The sequence below is a fragment of the Delphinapterus leucas genome, chromosome 20 (assembly GCF_059928025.1).
Source record: "Delphinapterus leucas isolate spDelLeu-1000000601 "Yukka" chromosome 20, BTC_Dleu_Yukka2, whole genome shotgun sequence".
Taxonomy (NCBI): Eukaryota; Metazoa; Chordata; class Mammalia; order Artiodactyla; family Monodontidae; genus Delphinapterus; species Delphinapterus leucas.
In genome coordinates this window covers 6204063-6221957 of record NC_143148.1, presented here as the reverse complement: position 1 = coordinate 6221957, position 17895 = coordinate 6204063, and the positions used below count along the sequence as shown (strand labels likewise).

At 48.0% G+C, this 17895-nt stretch overlaps 1 protein-coding gene across 6 annotated transcripts; it reads right to left on the bottom strand.

Moving 5' to 3' along the window:
• Positions 1-1861: 1861 nt before the first annotated feature.
• LOC111181095 (sialic acid-binding Ig-like lectin 14) lies at positions 1862-6833 on the bottom strand. 6 transcript variants are annotated; one of them, XM_022586172.3, is made up of 9 exons: positions 6095-6831; positions 5550-5709; positions 5111-5171; positions 4661-5044; positions 4164-4442; positions 3916-3963; positions 2585-2842; positions 2204-2342; positions 1862-2089 (listed from the first exon to the last, which is right to left on the bottom strand). In XM_022586172.3, exons 3-9 carry the CDS (start codon positions 5142-5144, stop codon positions 2017-2019), a joined length of 1215 nt encoding a protein of 404 aa, XP_022441880.1. In that variant the 5' UTR covers positions 5145-5171; positions 5550-5709; positions 6095-6831; the 3' UTR covers positions 1862-2016. The 6 variants fall into 6 exon arrangements, with proteins under 6 accessions (XP_022441880.1, XP_089758311.1, XP_089758312.1 ...); XM_089902185.1 differs by having other exon boundaries at positions 5550-5609; XM_089902186.1 differs by having other exon boundaries at positions 5550-5571.
• Positions 6834-17895: the final 11062 nt, after the last annotated feature.

Below are 17895 nucleotides of genomic sequence, written 5' to 3'. Positions count from 1 at the left end.
CGCGCAGGCTCAGCGGCCATGGCTCACGGGCCCAGCCGCTCCACTTCTCGAATCACTTCTCGAGATCTTCCCGGACCGGGGCACGAACCCGTGTCCCCTGCATCGGCAGGCAGACTCTCAACCACTGCGCCACCAGGGAAGCCCAAGACCAGTATTATTTAAAGAAAGACAAGACCAAGTCATCAGCCACAAAAAATTGACAGCGTTCAGCAATCAGTGAAACATTACTAGACACATAAAGAAGCAGAAACATGTGACACTCGGTAAGAGAAAAATCATTCAATGGAATCAGGCCTAGACATGACAGAGGAGACAGACCTAGCAGACAAAAACATTAAAACATTGATTACAAACATTATCCATATACTCAAGGATGTAAAGGAAAACATTAACATAATAAAAGAAGAAACGTGAGATTAAAAACCAAGGAAATTAGCTTCTAGAGAAGAAAATAAATTATCTGAAGTGAGAATTTCACTGAATGAGACTAATCAGATTTAATATTGTGGAAGAAGAATCAGTAAACTTGAACATGTAGCATCAGATCCTATTCAAACTGAAGAATATAGAGAAAAAAGGTTGGAAATGGTGAACAGATGCTCAGAGCTGATAATGAGATAATACTGGGCAATATCACATATGTAAAATTGGAGACCCAGAGGGGAATAGAAAAAAAAAATATATATATATATAAACATTGGCTTCAATTTTTATAAATTTGATCACTTCTATAAAATTTCAGATTCAAGATACTCAACACCCTCCAAGTAGGATAATCTCTGTCTCTCTCTCTGTCTCTCTCTCTCTGTCACACACACACATTTACACGCCAAGGCACATATTATTCGATTATTAAAACCCAGTGAAAAAGAGAAAATATTAAAACCAGCTACAGAAAAATATAAACTACTAAGAAAGAAAGATGAAAATAAGGCAAAGCTAGGCAAGCCAAAAGAATTTAAACAACAGAACGGGGAAAAGTTTAACCTAGAATTCCTAATCCAACAAAAATATCCTTCCAAAGCTAATGTACATGAAAACTTTTCCAGACAAACAGTGGCTGAGAGAACATCACCAGCATACCTACACTACAAAAATATATGAAAAGATCTTCAGGTAAAAGGAAAATGATACTCTAGAGAAACTATACTGTCATCTTAAATCAGAAATAAATCTGAGAAAAGAGGCAGCGTTATCTTAATGCAAAAGGACAGCTTTATTGTTTGCAAGGTTTGCAAACCAGGGATAAGAAGCCTTTGGCTGTAACCAAAAGTACGTTCCTTGGAGGTGAAGGGGTGAGGGGTTTTTGAAAGCACAAGCCAAAGAAGCCACAGTTGGGAGACTTATAAAAGGGGACTGGATGGCCCTTGCAGCCTGACAAGTCACTGCAGCCTGACCAGAAGTTTCCAATGATGGCTGTCATTGGAGCATCTCCTTAGGGGTTTTTCGGGTAGGACCCTTAGCACAATCAGAAGTCCTTATAGTTTTCGTTCGTGGTTTTTCTAAGAACTCAGAGTACGTGACTGAACCCTAGGTCTGTCATGATTGCCTGGCTCCATTTTATTGGGGGTACCTGTTAGCCACACCAGGTCCATTTTCTAAATATGTTCTTTCCACAGGGAATTCCTCTTATTTTTACTTTTCCTTAGGGGATTTTATTTTTACAACAAAGGGATGAAGAGCAGTTGAAATGGTTCATATGTGGATAAATATAAAATAATTTTTCTAATTAAAAAAATCTCTTTAAAATTAACTTTAAAAAATACTATATCATGGGATTTATAACAATATATTATGGGTCACGCTATGGGCGTATCAAAACCATGCTAAGGTATAAGCACAGAGAAGAAAACATGTTACATGGAGCATAGTTCAATTTAATAATAAAAATACCTATTTCCTCCTTGCCCTCACAACCACTCATGTAGAACTATCAGGAAGAAACCTGGAGGCCAGATGTGAAGAGATATTATTTCTGGAAAGGAAGCAGGTTCAAGTCATCCGGGACCTCCTTGTTCATAGACCTCTGAAGCACCACTGTGAAGAAGGGAACTCAGTCACACCTCTCAACCCTTGTGAGTTTCTGCACCTGTAAGGGAAACACAGCTCTGAAACAAGGGACCAGTTTCGTGGAAGGTCTGCTCTGGAAAGGACAAGATGGAGGTGTCCCCAAATCAGGGACACCTTAAGAAGGGCTTCTCACCTGGTATAGTAGATCCAGGTGAGGCCATAGGTGAGAAGGAAACCAGCCCCCATCAGGGCCCCCCTGAGCAACGTGAGGACCAGGGGCCAGGAGCCCTCTCTCTGCTCCCCAGAGACCTGGGGGAAGGAAGAGGAGACACCTGGAGGACGAAAAGAGAGAGGAAGGTGGATGATAGGTGTAAGTCCACACCATTATTTTTATTTTGGTCACGCTGCTTGCCATATGGGATTTTAGTTCTGCGACCAGGGATCAAACCCACGTCCTCTGCATTGGAAGCATGGAGTCTTAACCACTGGACCACCAGGGAAGTCCCTGTAAGTCCACACCTTAACCCTGCTTTCCACCCTAGCTCAGAACTCAGGCATCCTTGCTTATACTCACCCTGTACAACTAGGTTCAGGGAGACACGGAGGGAGCCCCTCGGGTGCTGAGCTTGGCAGGTTAATTCTCCTCTATCCCCTAAGACCACGTGGGGCAGCTCCAGGACCCCAGGATCCAAAGGCTGTGAGGGGCTCACTGTCAGGCACCCACGGGCCCAGCTTATCCTGGTGGGTGGGTTGCTGTCGACAACACAGACCAGGCGCAGGGACTGGCCCTCCACGACTCGAAGGGAGGTGGCATTGCCCAGGATCTCTGGGACTAGAGAGACAGAGACAGCTAGAAGGGCAAGGCTGAGAGGCCCTTCTCTCCCTCTGTCCTCCCAGACACAGGACAGCGGCTCTGAGACAAGCACTGCAGGCAAGGCCAAGTACGGGGGGCAGTCTATGAGGTGAGGCGGGGGAAGGAGAGGCAACTTGCTGATCCCAGGACAGGGGGCTGTGGACGCTTGAGGAACAGTCGGCCATATCTAGGCCAGGGAGAGAACATCCCAGGAGGTGGCCCTTGATGTGTGAAACTGTGCAGGGCACTGACATACGTGGGTCTGGCCACTTGGAGGCCTGCACACAGGTGATGAGAGCCCCAGGGAGCCACGGGAGGGTTCTGAGCAAGAAAGTCATAGGGTCAGATCTGGGGCATGTAGAGATCCCTCTGGGGTCCCAATTCTTGCAGGCTGGACAGGGCCAAGACTAGAGGCTGACAGGCCAGAGGGGAGGCTGGTCCAGATCCAGGCCAGAGAGAGGATGGAGGCCTGAGTTGGAGCTGCAGTCACGGGGATGGACGAGGGGGCTGACGTGAATCATTCTCAGAAAGTCAACGTCGCAAAACTCACTGAGTCCCGGGGACGATTGGGTGAGACACGGAGCCTAAAGGAATTGCTGAGATTCAGGCTCGGGTTACTCATATCGGAGGGTCCCTTGCAGGGGGAGTGGAGGGCACTCAGGACAGAGGTTTGGGAGAGTCTTCAGGGCAGAGGTAGGATTGGAAACCCCGGAGTAGATGAGCTTCCCCTTGGAATCCTGCAGAACCCAGCTTGGGAACTCAGTCTCCTTGCGGGGGAGACGGAGACAGGGAGGAGGCAGGGAATCCGCGAAAGGATGTCCTGGGAAAGTGAGGAGGGAGAAGAGGTGGGAATGGAGGGGGCAAGCGGAGGTGACAGTGAGTTGTCACAAGGAATCCACAGTGGCCCTAAAGTGAGTCCTGCCAGGGGACAGGGTTGGGGGGCAGAAGGCAGACGTAGGAGCAGAGAGGGGATGAGTGATGGGCTTGATTCTGTCCATCTTCACAACATCCCTGCATCTGACCTCCATTCCACCCAGATACTTTTCTCCCACCTGTGCTATTTTCCTGGAAGACAAGAATGTCCAGGTTCTGTGGAGCATCTGGAACAGAAAGAAATAAATGTCCTCCTGCAGTATGATGAGGTGTCATGAGTAACATGACACCATGGGGGGGGGTCTCAGCATTCTCCTCGTTCTCCTCCCAGCCTGCCTCCAAGAAGAGTCCCCAAGTATCCCACCCAGGCCTCCCGTCCCCAACGCCCTCCGCCCTCAGGGCCCCGGCGTCCTGGCCCCGCGCTCACAGGACACGTTGAGCCTGATGGTTCTGTCTGCGCTCACGCCAGCTCCGGGGAAGGTCACTCGACAGGTGAGGTTGGTGCCATGGTCCTGGGGCCCCAGGGTGAGGGTGAGCACTGAGGAGTGGGGGCTCTTGGGGTGCAGGGAAGTGAGGGCAACCCCGGTCCAGGAGAAGGTGTGGGGTGGCCCCCTCTCACAGGCCCATGGCACTGCACAGGTGATATTCCTGGGGAGGCCAGATTCTAGGGTCCCCTGGACGTGGATGTCGGGTGTCTGTGTCAGAGCTGAAGAGGAGAGAGAAACAGACCCAGGCCCTGGATGGGGGGCCCCCGAGTGTGCCCCTCAGAGCTGTCTCTGCCCCAGGCCAGCCATAGGGGCCTGTCCTCCTAGGTCCCCTTGGGCCCCTCCCAGGATGAGAAGACAGGGGGTCCCCTCCCAGCCCTGCCCTGAGGGCCCTCAGGGCCCCTGTGTGTGTGTGTACTCTCCTTGACACCATCCTTACCTGTTACATGCAGGTGGAGCTTGTTCTCTAAATAACTATATTTCACAAAAGGCTCTCTCTCCACCCTAAAGAAGTATGTCCCCGTGTCTCCCTGCCGTGCATCTCTGATGTCCAGGGAGCAGCTGTAGGTCCAGGGGTCTCCAAGGAGGTGGAATCGGCCCTGGATGTCCGTCAGCACCTCACAATCTGGGTCGTTTGTGGCCACTGGACGATCCTGGTGGGTTCTGGCCCCTTCCTGGAACCAGTAGCCGAAAGCTGGGACAGAGTCGTCCCAGTAGTCCCTGGGACAGTGGAAGAAGCAGGGCACGCGGACACACAGGCCCTCCTGCACTGTCACGGACTCCTGCACTTCCAGCTGGTATCTCCTGTCCCGAGCCGGGGACCCTGTGGAGGAACGAGGGTCAGCTGCAGCCCCTGCCCTTCCCACCCCTCTCCCCGCAGCCCACCCACCTGCCCACAGCAGGGACAGCAGCAGCGGCAGCATCTCTGAGACAGAGGGCTTCTGGGCGTCCTGTGTGTGAAAAGAGAAGGGGAAGGAGAGAGGGAGGTAAGGCTGCGGGGAGACCCACGGGAAGCCGGGGAGGAACACGAGACCCAGCTGTTCACAGAAGAGGAACTGCAGAGCCGGAGCTCGGCGCCCCTCCGCACAGAGCGGACGGACACCCCTCGGTCTAGAGACCCCGGAGACCTGCCCAGAGAGGAGCAGGCAAGGAGGAGAGCCCTGTCCTGCCCCCCATCTCGGGTGGGTCCTTCCAGCAACAGAGCCTCTCAGGACACGGAGGCAGGCGTAGGACGCGGTGAGCCTCCTAAGGTCCTCCCGTCTGAGCGCCGCTGTCTACACCAGGGAGCCGCTCAGCTCCTCTCTTGACCTGGAGGGTCCCAGCCTCACCTAGACCCTCGGGTGGTCGGTCCTGCAAGATGTAGGGTTCTTTAGGGTCTGTGTGAGCGTCTGGGGCAGAAGACAAGAAGGGGCTCCTGGGTGACGTGAAGGCAGCAGCCAATCATGCCTTCACTCCTTCCCCCAACACTGAGCATCTTGGGCTGCTGACCTGGAGACCAGAAGGGATACGGCTGGCCTGGTCCCTGCCCAGGAGATGCTCCCACCCGGGCCCATCACTTCCTCCCCAAACAGGCAGCAGTGTCCGGGCTTTAGAGCTGCATCAGTGGTGAGATTGCCGAGTGTCCGGCAGCATACTGGGTATTTTCTTTTAATGAGTATGACTTTTTTTTAATCTAGTAAAAAAATAACTCTTTTCAAGTTGAAAACCTTGAAATTCTGTACCTACTAAACAACCAATCCTTCTTCCTTCTTCCTGCCAGCTCCTGGCAACCACAGTTCTATTTTCTCTCTCAAGGAATTTGACTCCTTTGTCTACCCCATATATGTTTAATCATGTAGTGTTTGTCTTTTTTTCACTAGGTTGTTGAACTTACTGTAATGTCCTCAAAGTTCATCCATGTGGTAGCAAGTGTCAGAAATTCCCTCCTTTTTCAGGCTGAATAATATTCCATGGTTTTGCTTATCCCTTCGTCTGTTGAGGGCAAGCTGGGTTGCTTCCATCACTTGGCTATAGTGAATAACGCTACTAGGAACACGAGTATGCAAATATCTCCTGGAGTCCCTGCTCTCAGTTCCCTTTGAGAGATATCCAGAAGTGAAAGTCAGGATCATGTGTTAATTCTATACTTAAGTTTTTGAGGAAGTGTCATACTCTTATCATCCCACCCCACCCACTTTTTTTAACCTCATCTATTGTCATCTTACACTAACTCTACAATTTAAGGTCTCTACCCTGGACCCCTCCTCTGATCCCCAGACTTTCATATCCACCTCTCTACATACATTTCTGCATCATATTTGATCCTCATTTCCCCTCACCTACAACATCCATTAGAAAATTCTGTTAGCTTGACCTTCACAACATATTCAAAACATATCCTCTCTATCTACACGATCTCCTTGGTCCACTGCACCGTCACCTCCTGCCTGGAGTACCCAGCAGGGTCCTGCCACATCTCTTTCTTGCTGCCCTGGATCCACTCTGGCTGATTCTGAACACAACAGCCTTAGGATCCTACCTCAGTGAGGGTCTAATCATATGTCCGCTCTCCTCAAAGGCTTCCAGAATCCTGCATTGGCCTGCAGTCGCCTTGCACGGGGTCTGCAGCATCCTCCCATCTTCCCCCCAATCCCTTTGCCTCCCCACACCAATATGTCACATGCTCCTGTCCTTGTGTGATTTTCCTCCAAACCTGTCAAGAGCTGACATGCTCTAATTTTACTTATCATTTATTTGAAAAGTTCTTGTCCGCGTAACGACAACCCCATGAGGACAGAAGCACTTCTCGTTTCTAAAATCACCATAAAACAAAACACCATTTGAAACCTTGTATACGGTACAATTCAATGGCACTAAGTACATTCACGACGTTAGTGCAACCGTCGCCACTCTCTATCTCCAGCACGTTCTCATCCCAAACAGAAACTCTGCTGCAGTTACACAGCACCTTCTCACCATCCCCATCCCCTAGCTGCAAGCAACGCCATTCTACTTTCTGCTTCGACGAACTTGCCTTGTAGGGAGCTCATATAAGCAGAATCAAACGATATTTGTCCCTTTGTGTCTGCTTCTTTCAGGTAGCATACTGTTTTCAAGAGTCACCGGTGTTGTAGCGTGTGTCAGAATTTGTGTTTCTTTGAAAGGCTGAATGATCCTTGATTGTATGTGTTACCACATTTGGTTCATCCATTCAGTTGCTGGACGCTGGGACTGGTTCCACCACTGCTGTGAATCTTGCTGCTATGAACAATGGCATGGAAGTTATCTGTTTGAGCCCATGCTCTTTTCAGCAACGAAGATCCATCGCCCCGCAAAAGAAATAAATAAAATAAATTTAAAATTTATAAAGTATGCTACATAATGAATATTTTAGTTAACAACTTGCAGTATACATGTGCGGGTCTGGGCTGGGAAGACAGGGGTTGAGAAGAGAGCAGAGTTGTCCCTGGAGGTGGACACATGGACACATTCACCGAGGGGGAGAAGAGGGCCCTGGGCGGAGCAGTGAGAACATGCACGCTCTCATGCGCGGTGCGCGCGGGCTTAAGCTTAATTGTGGGTTGTAGGGGGAGGTGGTAGTTGTGACTGAGATAGCCCGGCCAGGGAGACAGGAAGAGAACAAGGTGGTTACTGGTGACCCAGGTGAGAGTTTTGCCAGGCAGGGGTGGGAGAGGGCGGCAGCCAGATGGCCGGGAGCAGAGGGGTGATGCGAATGCGAGGCATTGCACTGACCGCCTTTAGCCCTCTCCTAGTTGCCACCTCCGTCAGTGCCACAGGGGAGAGCTTCCTTCCTACCTGTGCCATTTCCTTGGATGGGGCCAAAAGCCAGGTTCTGGGAGCATTTGGGATAGAGAAAGAAAATATTTTCTACTTCCATCATGGGAAGATATGGTGGCTTAACTTCTTTGGTTGGATCCACAAAAGGGTGGCGAGGTGGGGACGGTTGTGCTTTCTTCGTTCTCAGGCCGGGCTTCTGGCCACACATCAGGTCCCACAGGCTCTGCAGCTGGGTCCCTCCTCAGGGACCCAGGTGTCCTGACCACCCCCCACAGAGGATGCCAAGCCTGATGGGACCAGGCGCTCAGCCAAGCGGGGAGAGAGAGCCTGAGCTCCTAGTGTCAAGTAGCTGATTAAAGCGATGAGTCAAAATGAAAATAACAATTAAGCCTTTAATCACTTACTTGTTAAAGAACAGTGAAGCCGACTTTATTCAGGACCACTGTCACAGGTGCAGGGACCCCTGCAGTGGGGCTTTGCAGCAGGGGAAAGGGATCAGGCTCAATTCTGAATACAACGAGGAAAAGTGGGAATTTATTGCCAAGGAGCGGGGTGAGGGGTCAGCGGATGGAAAATTACTAAGAGGAAACATAGGGGCAAAGGGGATTCTGGCTAAACCGACCTACCAGGCCTCTTGCTGAAGGTAGGCCAGGGTGATCAGATATCAGCTGGCGGCTAGTGGAGAATGCGGAACCCCATCAGACATTGAGGGTAAGGGATTTTGGTTAAACTGTCTTACCAGGATTCTTGAAAAAAAAAATGGACGATGCAAAGATAGATGCAGAACTCAAGAACTTGTTGAAAAAGAGCTTCAAGAGCCTGGCTAAAATTTAGCCAAGGAGAGAACCTTTGCCGATGGTCAGGGTGACCAGCACAGACATGGGGGTCGTCTCGCGGATGCGGGACCCAGAACAAAAAGCTCTAGTGGGTCTAAGGACCCTGGGTTGGGGGTGGCGTTGGGAATGGAAATGTACTGAGTCCTGAATGAGAGTGGGGAAAAGTGTCTCCAATTTTTCCTGCTTCTCCTCTACGAGGAGGCTTCAGTGGAGATGCCTGAAGACCTCTGCCTAAGGCTTCAGATAAACAGGCCAAAGAATAAAGTCATCTGAGCTAGGAATGCAAAAATGTGAACAGCACGATGGGCCAGGGCAGTCTGAGTCCTTCACTGCAACTCCTTTCAGAGACTATAGTGCAGCACGCCCGTGAGGCCAGCCAAGGAAAGCTTTTGCATTTGCCTATGATCAGGCCTGAAAAATCACATATAGGTTTGTAGCCATGAGCTGAACTCCTCAGATGGCTCTATACATAGACCTATCACCTCCTAGGAAGGTCTCCTGACAACGTAGGGCTGGTGTCATGATCCTTTTTAAAAATTTTATTTATTTTTAAAAATATTTTTATTGGAGTTTAGTTGACACAACTAACAGTGTTGTGTTAGTTTCAGGTGTACGGCAAAGTGAATCAGTTACACATATACACATATCCTGATGTCATGATCTTGGGACCCGAACATATGGGTGAATAATAAGGAATGGGGGACCTTGGGCCCCATGGAGGAGAGAAGCATCCTCCTACTGGACTTTGGGCTGTTCAGACTCCAAAATGGTTGTACTTCAGGTTAAAGGGATGTAGATTTGGGGTATCTGGTACAAGCTGAAGAGGAGAAAATGATTCAGACCCCAGAGGGGAGACCCTGAGACTCCACCTTGGCTTCCCCTGGGGTCCTCAACAAGTCCTCCACCCTCCAGATAAGGAGTACATGTGTTCCTGTCTCTGGGGTTCTCTCCTGGGGATCCCTGGCTACTTGTCACATTCAGATATATTGGGAGTCATTTTTCACATAATATTTCTCTACCTTAAAGTATTCCCACTTCCCTGCATCTTGGAGAATCTGATGCTTAGAAAGCAACTGTGAGTCCCTGGATCCCACAGAAGGTTGGATTGGCCCCAGATTGTTTCCTCCAGGTTTTGATGGGGTCTGTGGCCAGAAGGGGATTACAATGTCTGCTGCCCACCTCCAGGATCTGAAGGTGGATGTCGAATGGGCTAAAGTCAGTCCAGAGAATCCATGGGTTGAAATGGAGAATGGGATGGGATGCATAGGTCCTCCTTCACCCTCACTGAGTAAAGGTTACAGATCGCACCTGCGCCAACCTCCAGGGACCACTGCAGGAAACAGAGTCTCTGTCTGCAGCCCTGCCGGGAAACCTCTTCCTCACACCTGTTGCCCTCACGGTTGTGGCCACAGTGGCAGCAGCATTTCTGGGCTGCTAGATTCGCCTGACACTATCTGATTAGCCTCTCCTAGCTTGGAGATGGGGGCGGCCACGGGGTGCTAAGAGAGCTGGGGATGCTTCCTGGGTTGAAGCGTATGGCTTCTATGTCAAACTTCTCCCTTCAACAGAAATACCCATCTCTCCCTCGGGCCACTGCCGGGGGGGAAGTGAAAGCTGAGCTCTTCTCTCCTGGGACCACAGCTGGGTGGACTCTTCCTGAACCCTGAAACGCTGACTCTCGCTTCCTGAAGACCAACCCCCACTCCCCTTAAGAGACATGGGGGGTTTGGGGGTCTATTTTCCCCAGATAGGTTTCTTGGAGTCTAGACAGACGTAGATAGGGAGGCCTTTATCCTGTTCATATCAAGTCCTCAAGCCTCTCCCAATTCGCCTTCCCATCAGAACCTACCCACAGCGGGATTGCTCTTTCCAGCCAAGACACCATCTCGTCCCCAGGAAGCAGGGGGTTGTCGCTGTCCGTGGTGCTGAAGCAGTATTGGATCTTGAGTTTAGGAATAACTGGATTGTACAGAAGGGTCTGACTAGACACGAACCAGATCTGGACCTCAGGCCAGAAAACATCTGAGGCAGAAGGACTGGGCTTGCCTAGGAAGGAGAAGATCAGGGAGGGGCTGACCCTCTGGCCTGGGGCCAATCCTGAGCCTCTCCTTCTTCCTTCTTTACTCTCTGGAAAGTCTTGTAGATTCTGCCAAGCCACTTAATCAAAGCCAGCAGCAGCTCTCCCCTCCCCCCACCCCTTCTTGTTTCATGAGAAAAATAAAGCCCTGTTTGGTTTTGGGTTTTTTGTTTCATTTATTTTTGGCTGTGTTGGGTCTTCGTTTCTGTGCGCGGGCTTTCTCTAGTTGCGGGGCGCGGGGGCTACTCTTCTTTGCAGCGCGTGGGCTTCTCATTGCGGTGGCTTCTCTTGTTGCCGAGCATACGCTCTAGGCGTGCGGCCTTCAGTAGTTGCGGCACGTGGGCTCAGTAGTTGTAGCTCACGGGCTCTAGAGCACAGGCTCAGTAGTTGTGATGCACGGGCTTAGCTGCTCCGCGGCATGTGGGATGTTCCCAGACCAGGGATCGAACCCGTGTCGCCACCCGGGAAGTCCCGCCCTATTTGTTAAGGTTCCTGAAAGTCAGCTTTTTTTGTAACTTAGAATGAAATGCATTTCTAATTGATACAGTATGTGGAGATGATTCCTCCAATTCCATTTGAAGCCAACACGACATTTTCCAAAAGTGCCCTACTCACATGACAGTGCCTGGTATGCTTGACTTCTTTCACTTTTGCTAATTCAAGAGTAGAGAAACAGTATTATATCTTTTCTTTACTTTGCATTGATGTGATTATAAACAACCTTTCCCATCTTTTTAAATTAACTGTAATCCTTCTTTGTGATTTATCTATTCGAAGGGTTTACACAGAAGGACCGTGGAGCTTTCCTTATCAACTTCTCTAAAGATTCTTTTTTTTTTTTTGTGGTACGCGGGCCTCTCGCTGTTGTGGCCTCTCCCGTTGCGGAGCACAGGCTCCGGACGCGCAGGCTCAGCGGCCGTGGCTCACGAGCCCAGCCGCTCCGCGGCATGTGGGATCTTCCCGGACCGGGGCATGAACCCGCGTCCCCTGCATCGGCAGGCGGACTCTCAACCACTGCGCCACCAGGGAAGCCCAACTTCTCTAAAGATTCTGATCTCATCCCTATTATTAACCTTAGAGTATAATATATTTTTACCAACAAAACATGCATCCCTAGATTTCAAAGTTACGGTTTTACTACTTTTGACCTTTATGTGAATGACATCATACAGTACACATTTTTTCCCTGGCCACTTCCACTTGGTATCAGCTAAAAAAAAATTTTTTTATGGTAAAGTGTATAATGTTCAGAAGATACAAATGGGTAAGTGTGCAGCACAGTGACTTATCACAAAGCAAACGCACTCAGTTCACGAAATATCGCCAGTTTGAGATATCGAGTATCGCCAGCTCCCAAAATAGCTCAAGAGTCTACACACCCACCATCAGAGCATGAGGTTCCTCCTTCCTCACATCTTTGCTACCCTTGCTGTTATCTGCCTTCTTGGTTTTCCAACCTGATGTGTGTAGAGCAGTATCTCGTTTCGGTTTGATTTTTCTTCAACTACCAGTGTGTTTCAGCATCTCAATATGCACTTGTTTTCCATTCATATTTCCACATTTCTGAAATAAATATTCATGTCATTTGCTATTTTTATGATGGCTTGTTTTTCTTCTTGTTGATTTGTGAAAGTTTTGGTACATTCTAGTCAAAAAGCTCTTGTGGGCTTAAATGAAGGAAATAATTCCTCCCATTCTGTCATTTCTCAATTAAACTGATCTCAGTTGTCCTCTATTTGATGTGAACCTTCATTTTGATGCAATCAAATCTATGTGTCTCTGGTCATAGTGTCTCTGATACACTAAAAGTATCCGTGATCCTGGCTTTTACATTAACCATTTCCATGCTTTCTGTTTTTTTTTTGCGGTAGCGGGCCTCTCACTGTTGTGGCCTCTCCCGTTGCGGAGCGCAGGCTCAGCGGCCATGGCTCACGGGCCCAGCCGCTCCACGGCATGTGGGATCTTCCCGGACCGGGGCACGAACCCGTGTCTCCTGCATCAGCAGGTGGACTCTCAACCACTGCGCCACCAGGGAAGCCCTCCATGCTTTCTTTATAGTTTTATCACCAATGTATCCCTAAAAATTATAGTTCAGGGGCTTCCCTGGTGGCGCAGTGGTTAAGAATCTGCCTGCCAACGCAGGGGACACGGATTCGAGCCCTGGTCTGGGAAGATCCCACATGCCGCGGAGCAACTAAGCTCGTGCACCACAACTACTGAGCCTGGGCTCTAGAGCTCACGAGCCACAACTACTGAGCCCACGTGCCACAACTACTGAGGCCTGCGCACCTAGAGCCCATGCTCCGCAACAAGAAAAGCCACCGAGATGAGAAGCCTACACAACACAACGAAGAGTAGCCCCCACTCGCCGCAGCTAGAGAAAGCCCACCCGCAGCAAAGAAGAACCAACGCAGCCAAAAATAAATAAAGAAATTTATTTAAAAAGTATAGTTCAGATAAACCTATTTTTGAACTTTTTATAAGTGCAATCATATTATATGTCATTGCCTGTGTCTTGCTTCATTTTTTTTATTGTGATATAATTTACATATAATGAATATTTAGGTACATTTATAAATAATAGATTTATACACAAGTAAATTTTTAAAATAATCAATAGACTTTATTGTTTTAGAACAGTTTTAGGTTTACAGAAAAATTGAGCAGACAGTACAGAGAGTTCCCATATGCACCCTAACCCCCTCATATTCTTCCCTATTACTAACGTCTTGCATTAGTGTAGTATATTTGTTACAAATAATGAACCAATATTGACACATCATCGTCAACCGAAGTCCATAGTTCACAGTGAAGTTCTCTCTTTGTGTTACACAATGCTATGGGTTTTGACAAAAGCATAATGTCATGTATCCACCATTATAGTATCTTACATACATATTTTATCATATATGCATGATATACACTTATGTATGACATATAAATATATACGTAAATAATTTTTATTTAATGTATCTATGTCTAGTCCACAGGATTTTTGTTGTTTTTTTAAATTTTTGTTTCTTTTTTTTAAATTAATCTTTATTGGAGTATAGCTGCTTTACAATGTTGTGTTAGTTTCTACTGTACAGCAAAGTGAATCAGTTGTATGTATACATACATTCAGTCATTTTTAGATTTCCTTCCCAGTTAGGTCACCAAAGAGCACTGAGTAGAGTTCCCTGTGTGATACAGTAGGTTCTCATTAGTTATCTATTTTATATATAGTAGTGTATGTATGTCAATTCCAATCTCCTAGTTCATCCCACCTCCCCCCACCTTGGTAACCATAAGTTTGTTCTCTACATCTGTGACTCTATTTCTGCTTTGCACATAAGTTCATCTGTATCATTTTTCTAGATTCCACACATAAGCAATATTATACAATATTTGTTTTTCTCTTTCTGACTTATTTCACTGTGTACGGCACTCTCTAGGTCGATTCACGTCTCTGCAAATGGCACTATTTCATTCCTTTTTATGGCTGAGTAATATTCCATTGTATATATGTACCACATCTTCTTTATCCTTTCCTCTGTCGATGGACATTTAGGTTGCTTCCATGTCCTGGCTATTGTAAATAGTGGTGCAATGAACATCGGAGTCCATGCGTCCTTTTGAATTACGGTTTTCTCTGGGTATATGCCCAGGAGTGGGATTGCTGGGTCATATGGTAGCTCTATTTTTAGTTTTTTAAGGAACATCCATACTGTTCTCCATAGTGACTGCACCAATTTACATTCCCACTAACAGTGCAAGAGGGTTCCCTTCTCTCCACACCCTCTCCAGCATTTATTGTTTGTAGATTTTTTGATGATGGCCATTCTGACCGGTGTGAGGTGATACCTCATTGTAGTTTTGATTTGCATTTCTCTAATGATTAATGATGTTGAGCATCCTTTCATGTGTCTGTTGGCCATCTGTACGTCTTCTTTGGAGAAATGTCTGTTTAGGTCTTCTGCCCATTTTTTGATTGTGTTGTTTGTTTTTTTGATATTGAGCTGCATGAGCTCTTTGTATATTTTGGAGATGAATCCCTTGTCAGTTGCTTCATTTGCAAATATTTTCTCCCATCCTGAAGGTTGTCTTTTCGTTTTGTTTATGGTTTCCTTCGCTTAGTACACAGGTTTTAATGAGTTTTGATAAATGCATACATGCACCCCAATCAAGACGTAGAATATTTCCAGCACTACTCAAATTTTCCTTATACTATGCCTCCCTGAGGCAGCCTTTACTGATTTCTATCGCCATAGCTTAGTTTTGGCCATATTAGAACTTCATAAAAACGGAATCATAACTGTGTACTCTTTTATGTCTGGCCTCTTCGGATTCCTGCAAGCTGTTGGTTCCTGCCTCAGTGGTTCATTCCATTTTATTGCTGAGTAGTATCTCTGGGACAGGGAGTCCAGAATCTGCTGCTTCCTGTGTCTGCCCTCAAGTGCTGGAGAACTGACTCTGGAGCTCCTGCTTACCTCACATGAATGATCCATTCTGCTCCTCTGGACCCAAGACCTGGGGCCTCTGGGGCAAACTCACATCAGCAGGCATGTCCCCTCTGGGCTTCTACTCTGGGTCTTTCTTGCTGACAGCTCCACTTTTCCCAGGAGCCCAAAGATAGGTGGGCATCTGAAGGCTCCAACCAGAGCCACAGGAGAGAGTGGGGCTGGGAAGTGAAGGAGGATTCTGTAGCCTCAATGATGTGGCCTGACCCAGGGGCTCTGCAGAGACATGAAGAAGCCCTCGAAAGGCAGTGACCACATGGTCACTCATCCACCATTCACTCTACATCAGTTTCTGGGGGCCCTTTGGGAAGGTCACTGTGCTAGCCACTGACGGTAGACAAAGCTCAGAAAAGTCGAACAGCATTAAAACAAAAAAAAAAGAGATTTGGACTACACTTAATGAAACTTAATCACAGCTCTGCCACCTTTTAACTGTGAGAATACGAAGCTATGACTTTAGCTGTAGTTTCCAAAATGTGTTGGAAGGTATTAATCACAGGTTTGAAAGTGGCATTCGATGAGGCTTGTGAAGCCCTGAGCACCTACCTGGCACTTGGTAAACACTGTAGCCTAAATAATCCCCAATGTGGGGTTTCAAATAACCCATTCCAATAGGAAACCACCAGCAATCTGCCCAGTCAGTGACCCTTACCATGTCCACAGGGACCCAAGGAGAGGCCAACGTTGACCCACTCATTCATCCCCAGAGGACCCCAACACTCACTGCCCAGGAAGCAATGCAGTCACCCTCGCAAACCTCCATCACTCACCCCCTAGGTCTCCCATCCACTGGTTCCCACATGCTGTGCTTAGCACCGCAATTACTGATTTCATATGTCCTCCATCAATCACTGTCCCCCTTGCGTGTGTTACAAGGTGAGCCTCAAAGCCCTCCAATCCCTGGAGCCCCTGCTCCCAATCAACCACTGCCTCCTACAGCCCCCCAAGAGGTGAATCACTTCCCCTAATGTCCCGCAGCCCCAGGAATAGTTCTCAGGAGCCTGGGGGCAGACACAGGGAGCAGCGTATTCTGGACTGCCTGTTCCTGGGACAATCTGGACCCTCCTGCTGAGAGCAGACCACAGTGGGCAGATGCTTCCTTGTCCACAGGCCTTCTGTGTTATGGAGGAAACCACGGTCTGGCTGATGAAGAAGTATGTGTTTGTTTTTGTTTTGTTTTGAAGTAATTAATTTGGCTGCGTCGGGTCTTAAGTTGCGGTATGCAGGCTTCTCTCTAGTCGCGTCTCGTGGGCTTAGCTGCCCCGCGGCATGTGGGATCTTAACTTCCCTGACTAGGGATCGAACCTGCATCCCCTGCATTGGAAGGCGAATTCTTAACCACTGGACCGCCAGGGAAGGCCCCAGAATGTGTTTGTTGGAATAGATTTCTTGGGGAGAGTGATGGGGAATCTGTGGGGTTGAGTATCAGGGGTGTTTCCAGGGTGAGTGATTGGGGAGATTTACAGTGGGTGGGGGGGGGTCTTTGAGGAGAGTGATCTCTTCCAGGGCATTGGTGGGGAGAATGACTGGTGGGGACTGCGTAAGGTGAGTGAGGGGAGGATCTTTTAACTGCGTGACAGGGAGTCTGTGGGGTGAGTGATGAAGTTCTGAGTGTTGGGGGCAAGTTTCTCTAATTTAAGTTGGATGTATGGTTCATGAAGTTTAACCCTCTCCTTTTGTTTTTCTGTATGTATGTATATAAGTACTTTTGTAACCGTTAAACTCCAAGTATAATTTTACTGTTGGGTTTTGTATCATTGGTTCATGGGACATGCTCATTTGAGGACAATGAAACATGCATATGAGAAGGGACCTAAGTTTGGAACCTTATAGGAGATGAACCCTGTCGAGCCCTTAGCACCTTCCTGGCACATGGTGAACAGTGAATAAAATAAAAATCAGCAAGTTGCAGAGTCAGGTATCAGGTACCGTGTTTAATTTTCACACAATCCTGTCAGCTAAATATTATGTTCATTATTACACCCATTCTGTGGATGAGGAAACTGAGGCTGAGTGCTGTTACATAATTTGCCTTAAGGTCCAAAGGGAGGTATAGGGAATCGGTCCAAGGTCCGCCTCATTCTAAATTGCACACAATTGCCACTATCCCATCTGGTTCCCTACATGATCTAATTCCAGAAACACCATCTCCGTTTCCTGTTGCCTTCAGAGAGCTTAGGTTTTGGAGTGGCCATGTCTGGTGTGCCTAGTCTGAGTTCTGGACATTTCACTGTCTATCCAGATTATTAGAATAGGATGTTTTTCCAGTCTTTGCCCTGAGACATGCGATGATACACATCTGTCAACTGCCGGCAAAGAAAGAACTATAATCCCATTTCAGGGATTGAAGCTTGCCATCTGCTCAGGGCTCAACTGTGCCTTTGGCGATGTTTCAGTAAACTAAGAAGGAACGTGAGGACATTATCTCAAATTTTGGCGAGCTGCTGTGAAGCCATAAATTAAATTAGGCACAAGGCTGATGTTG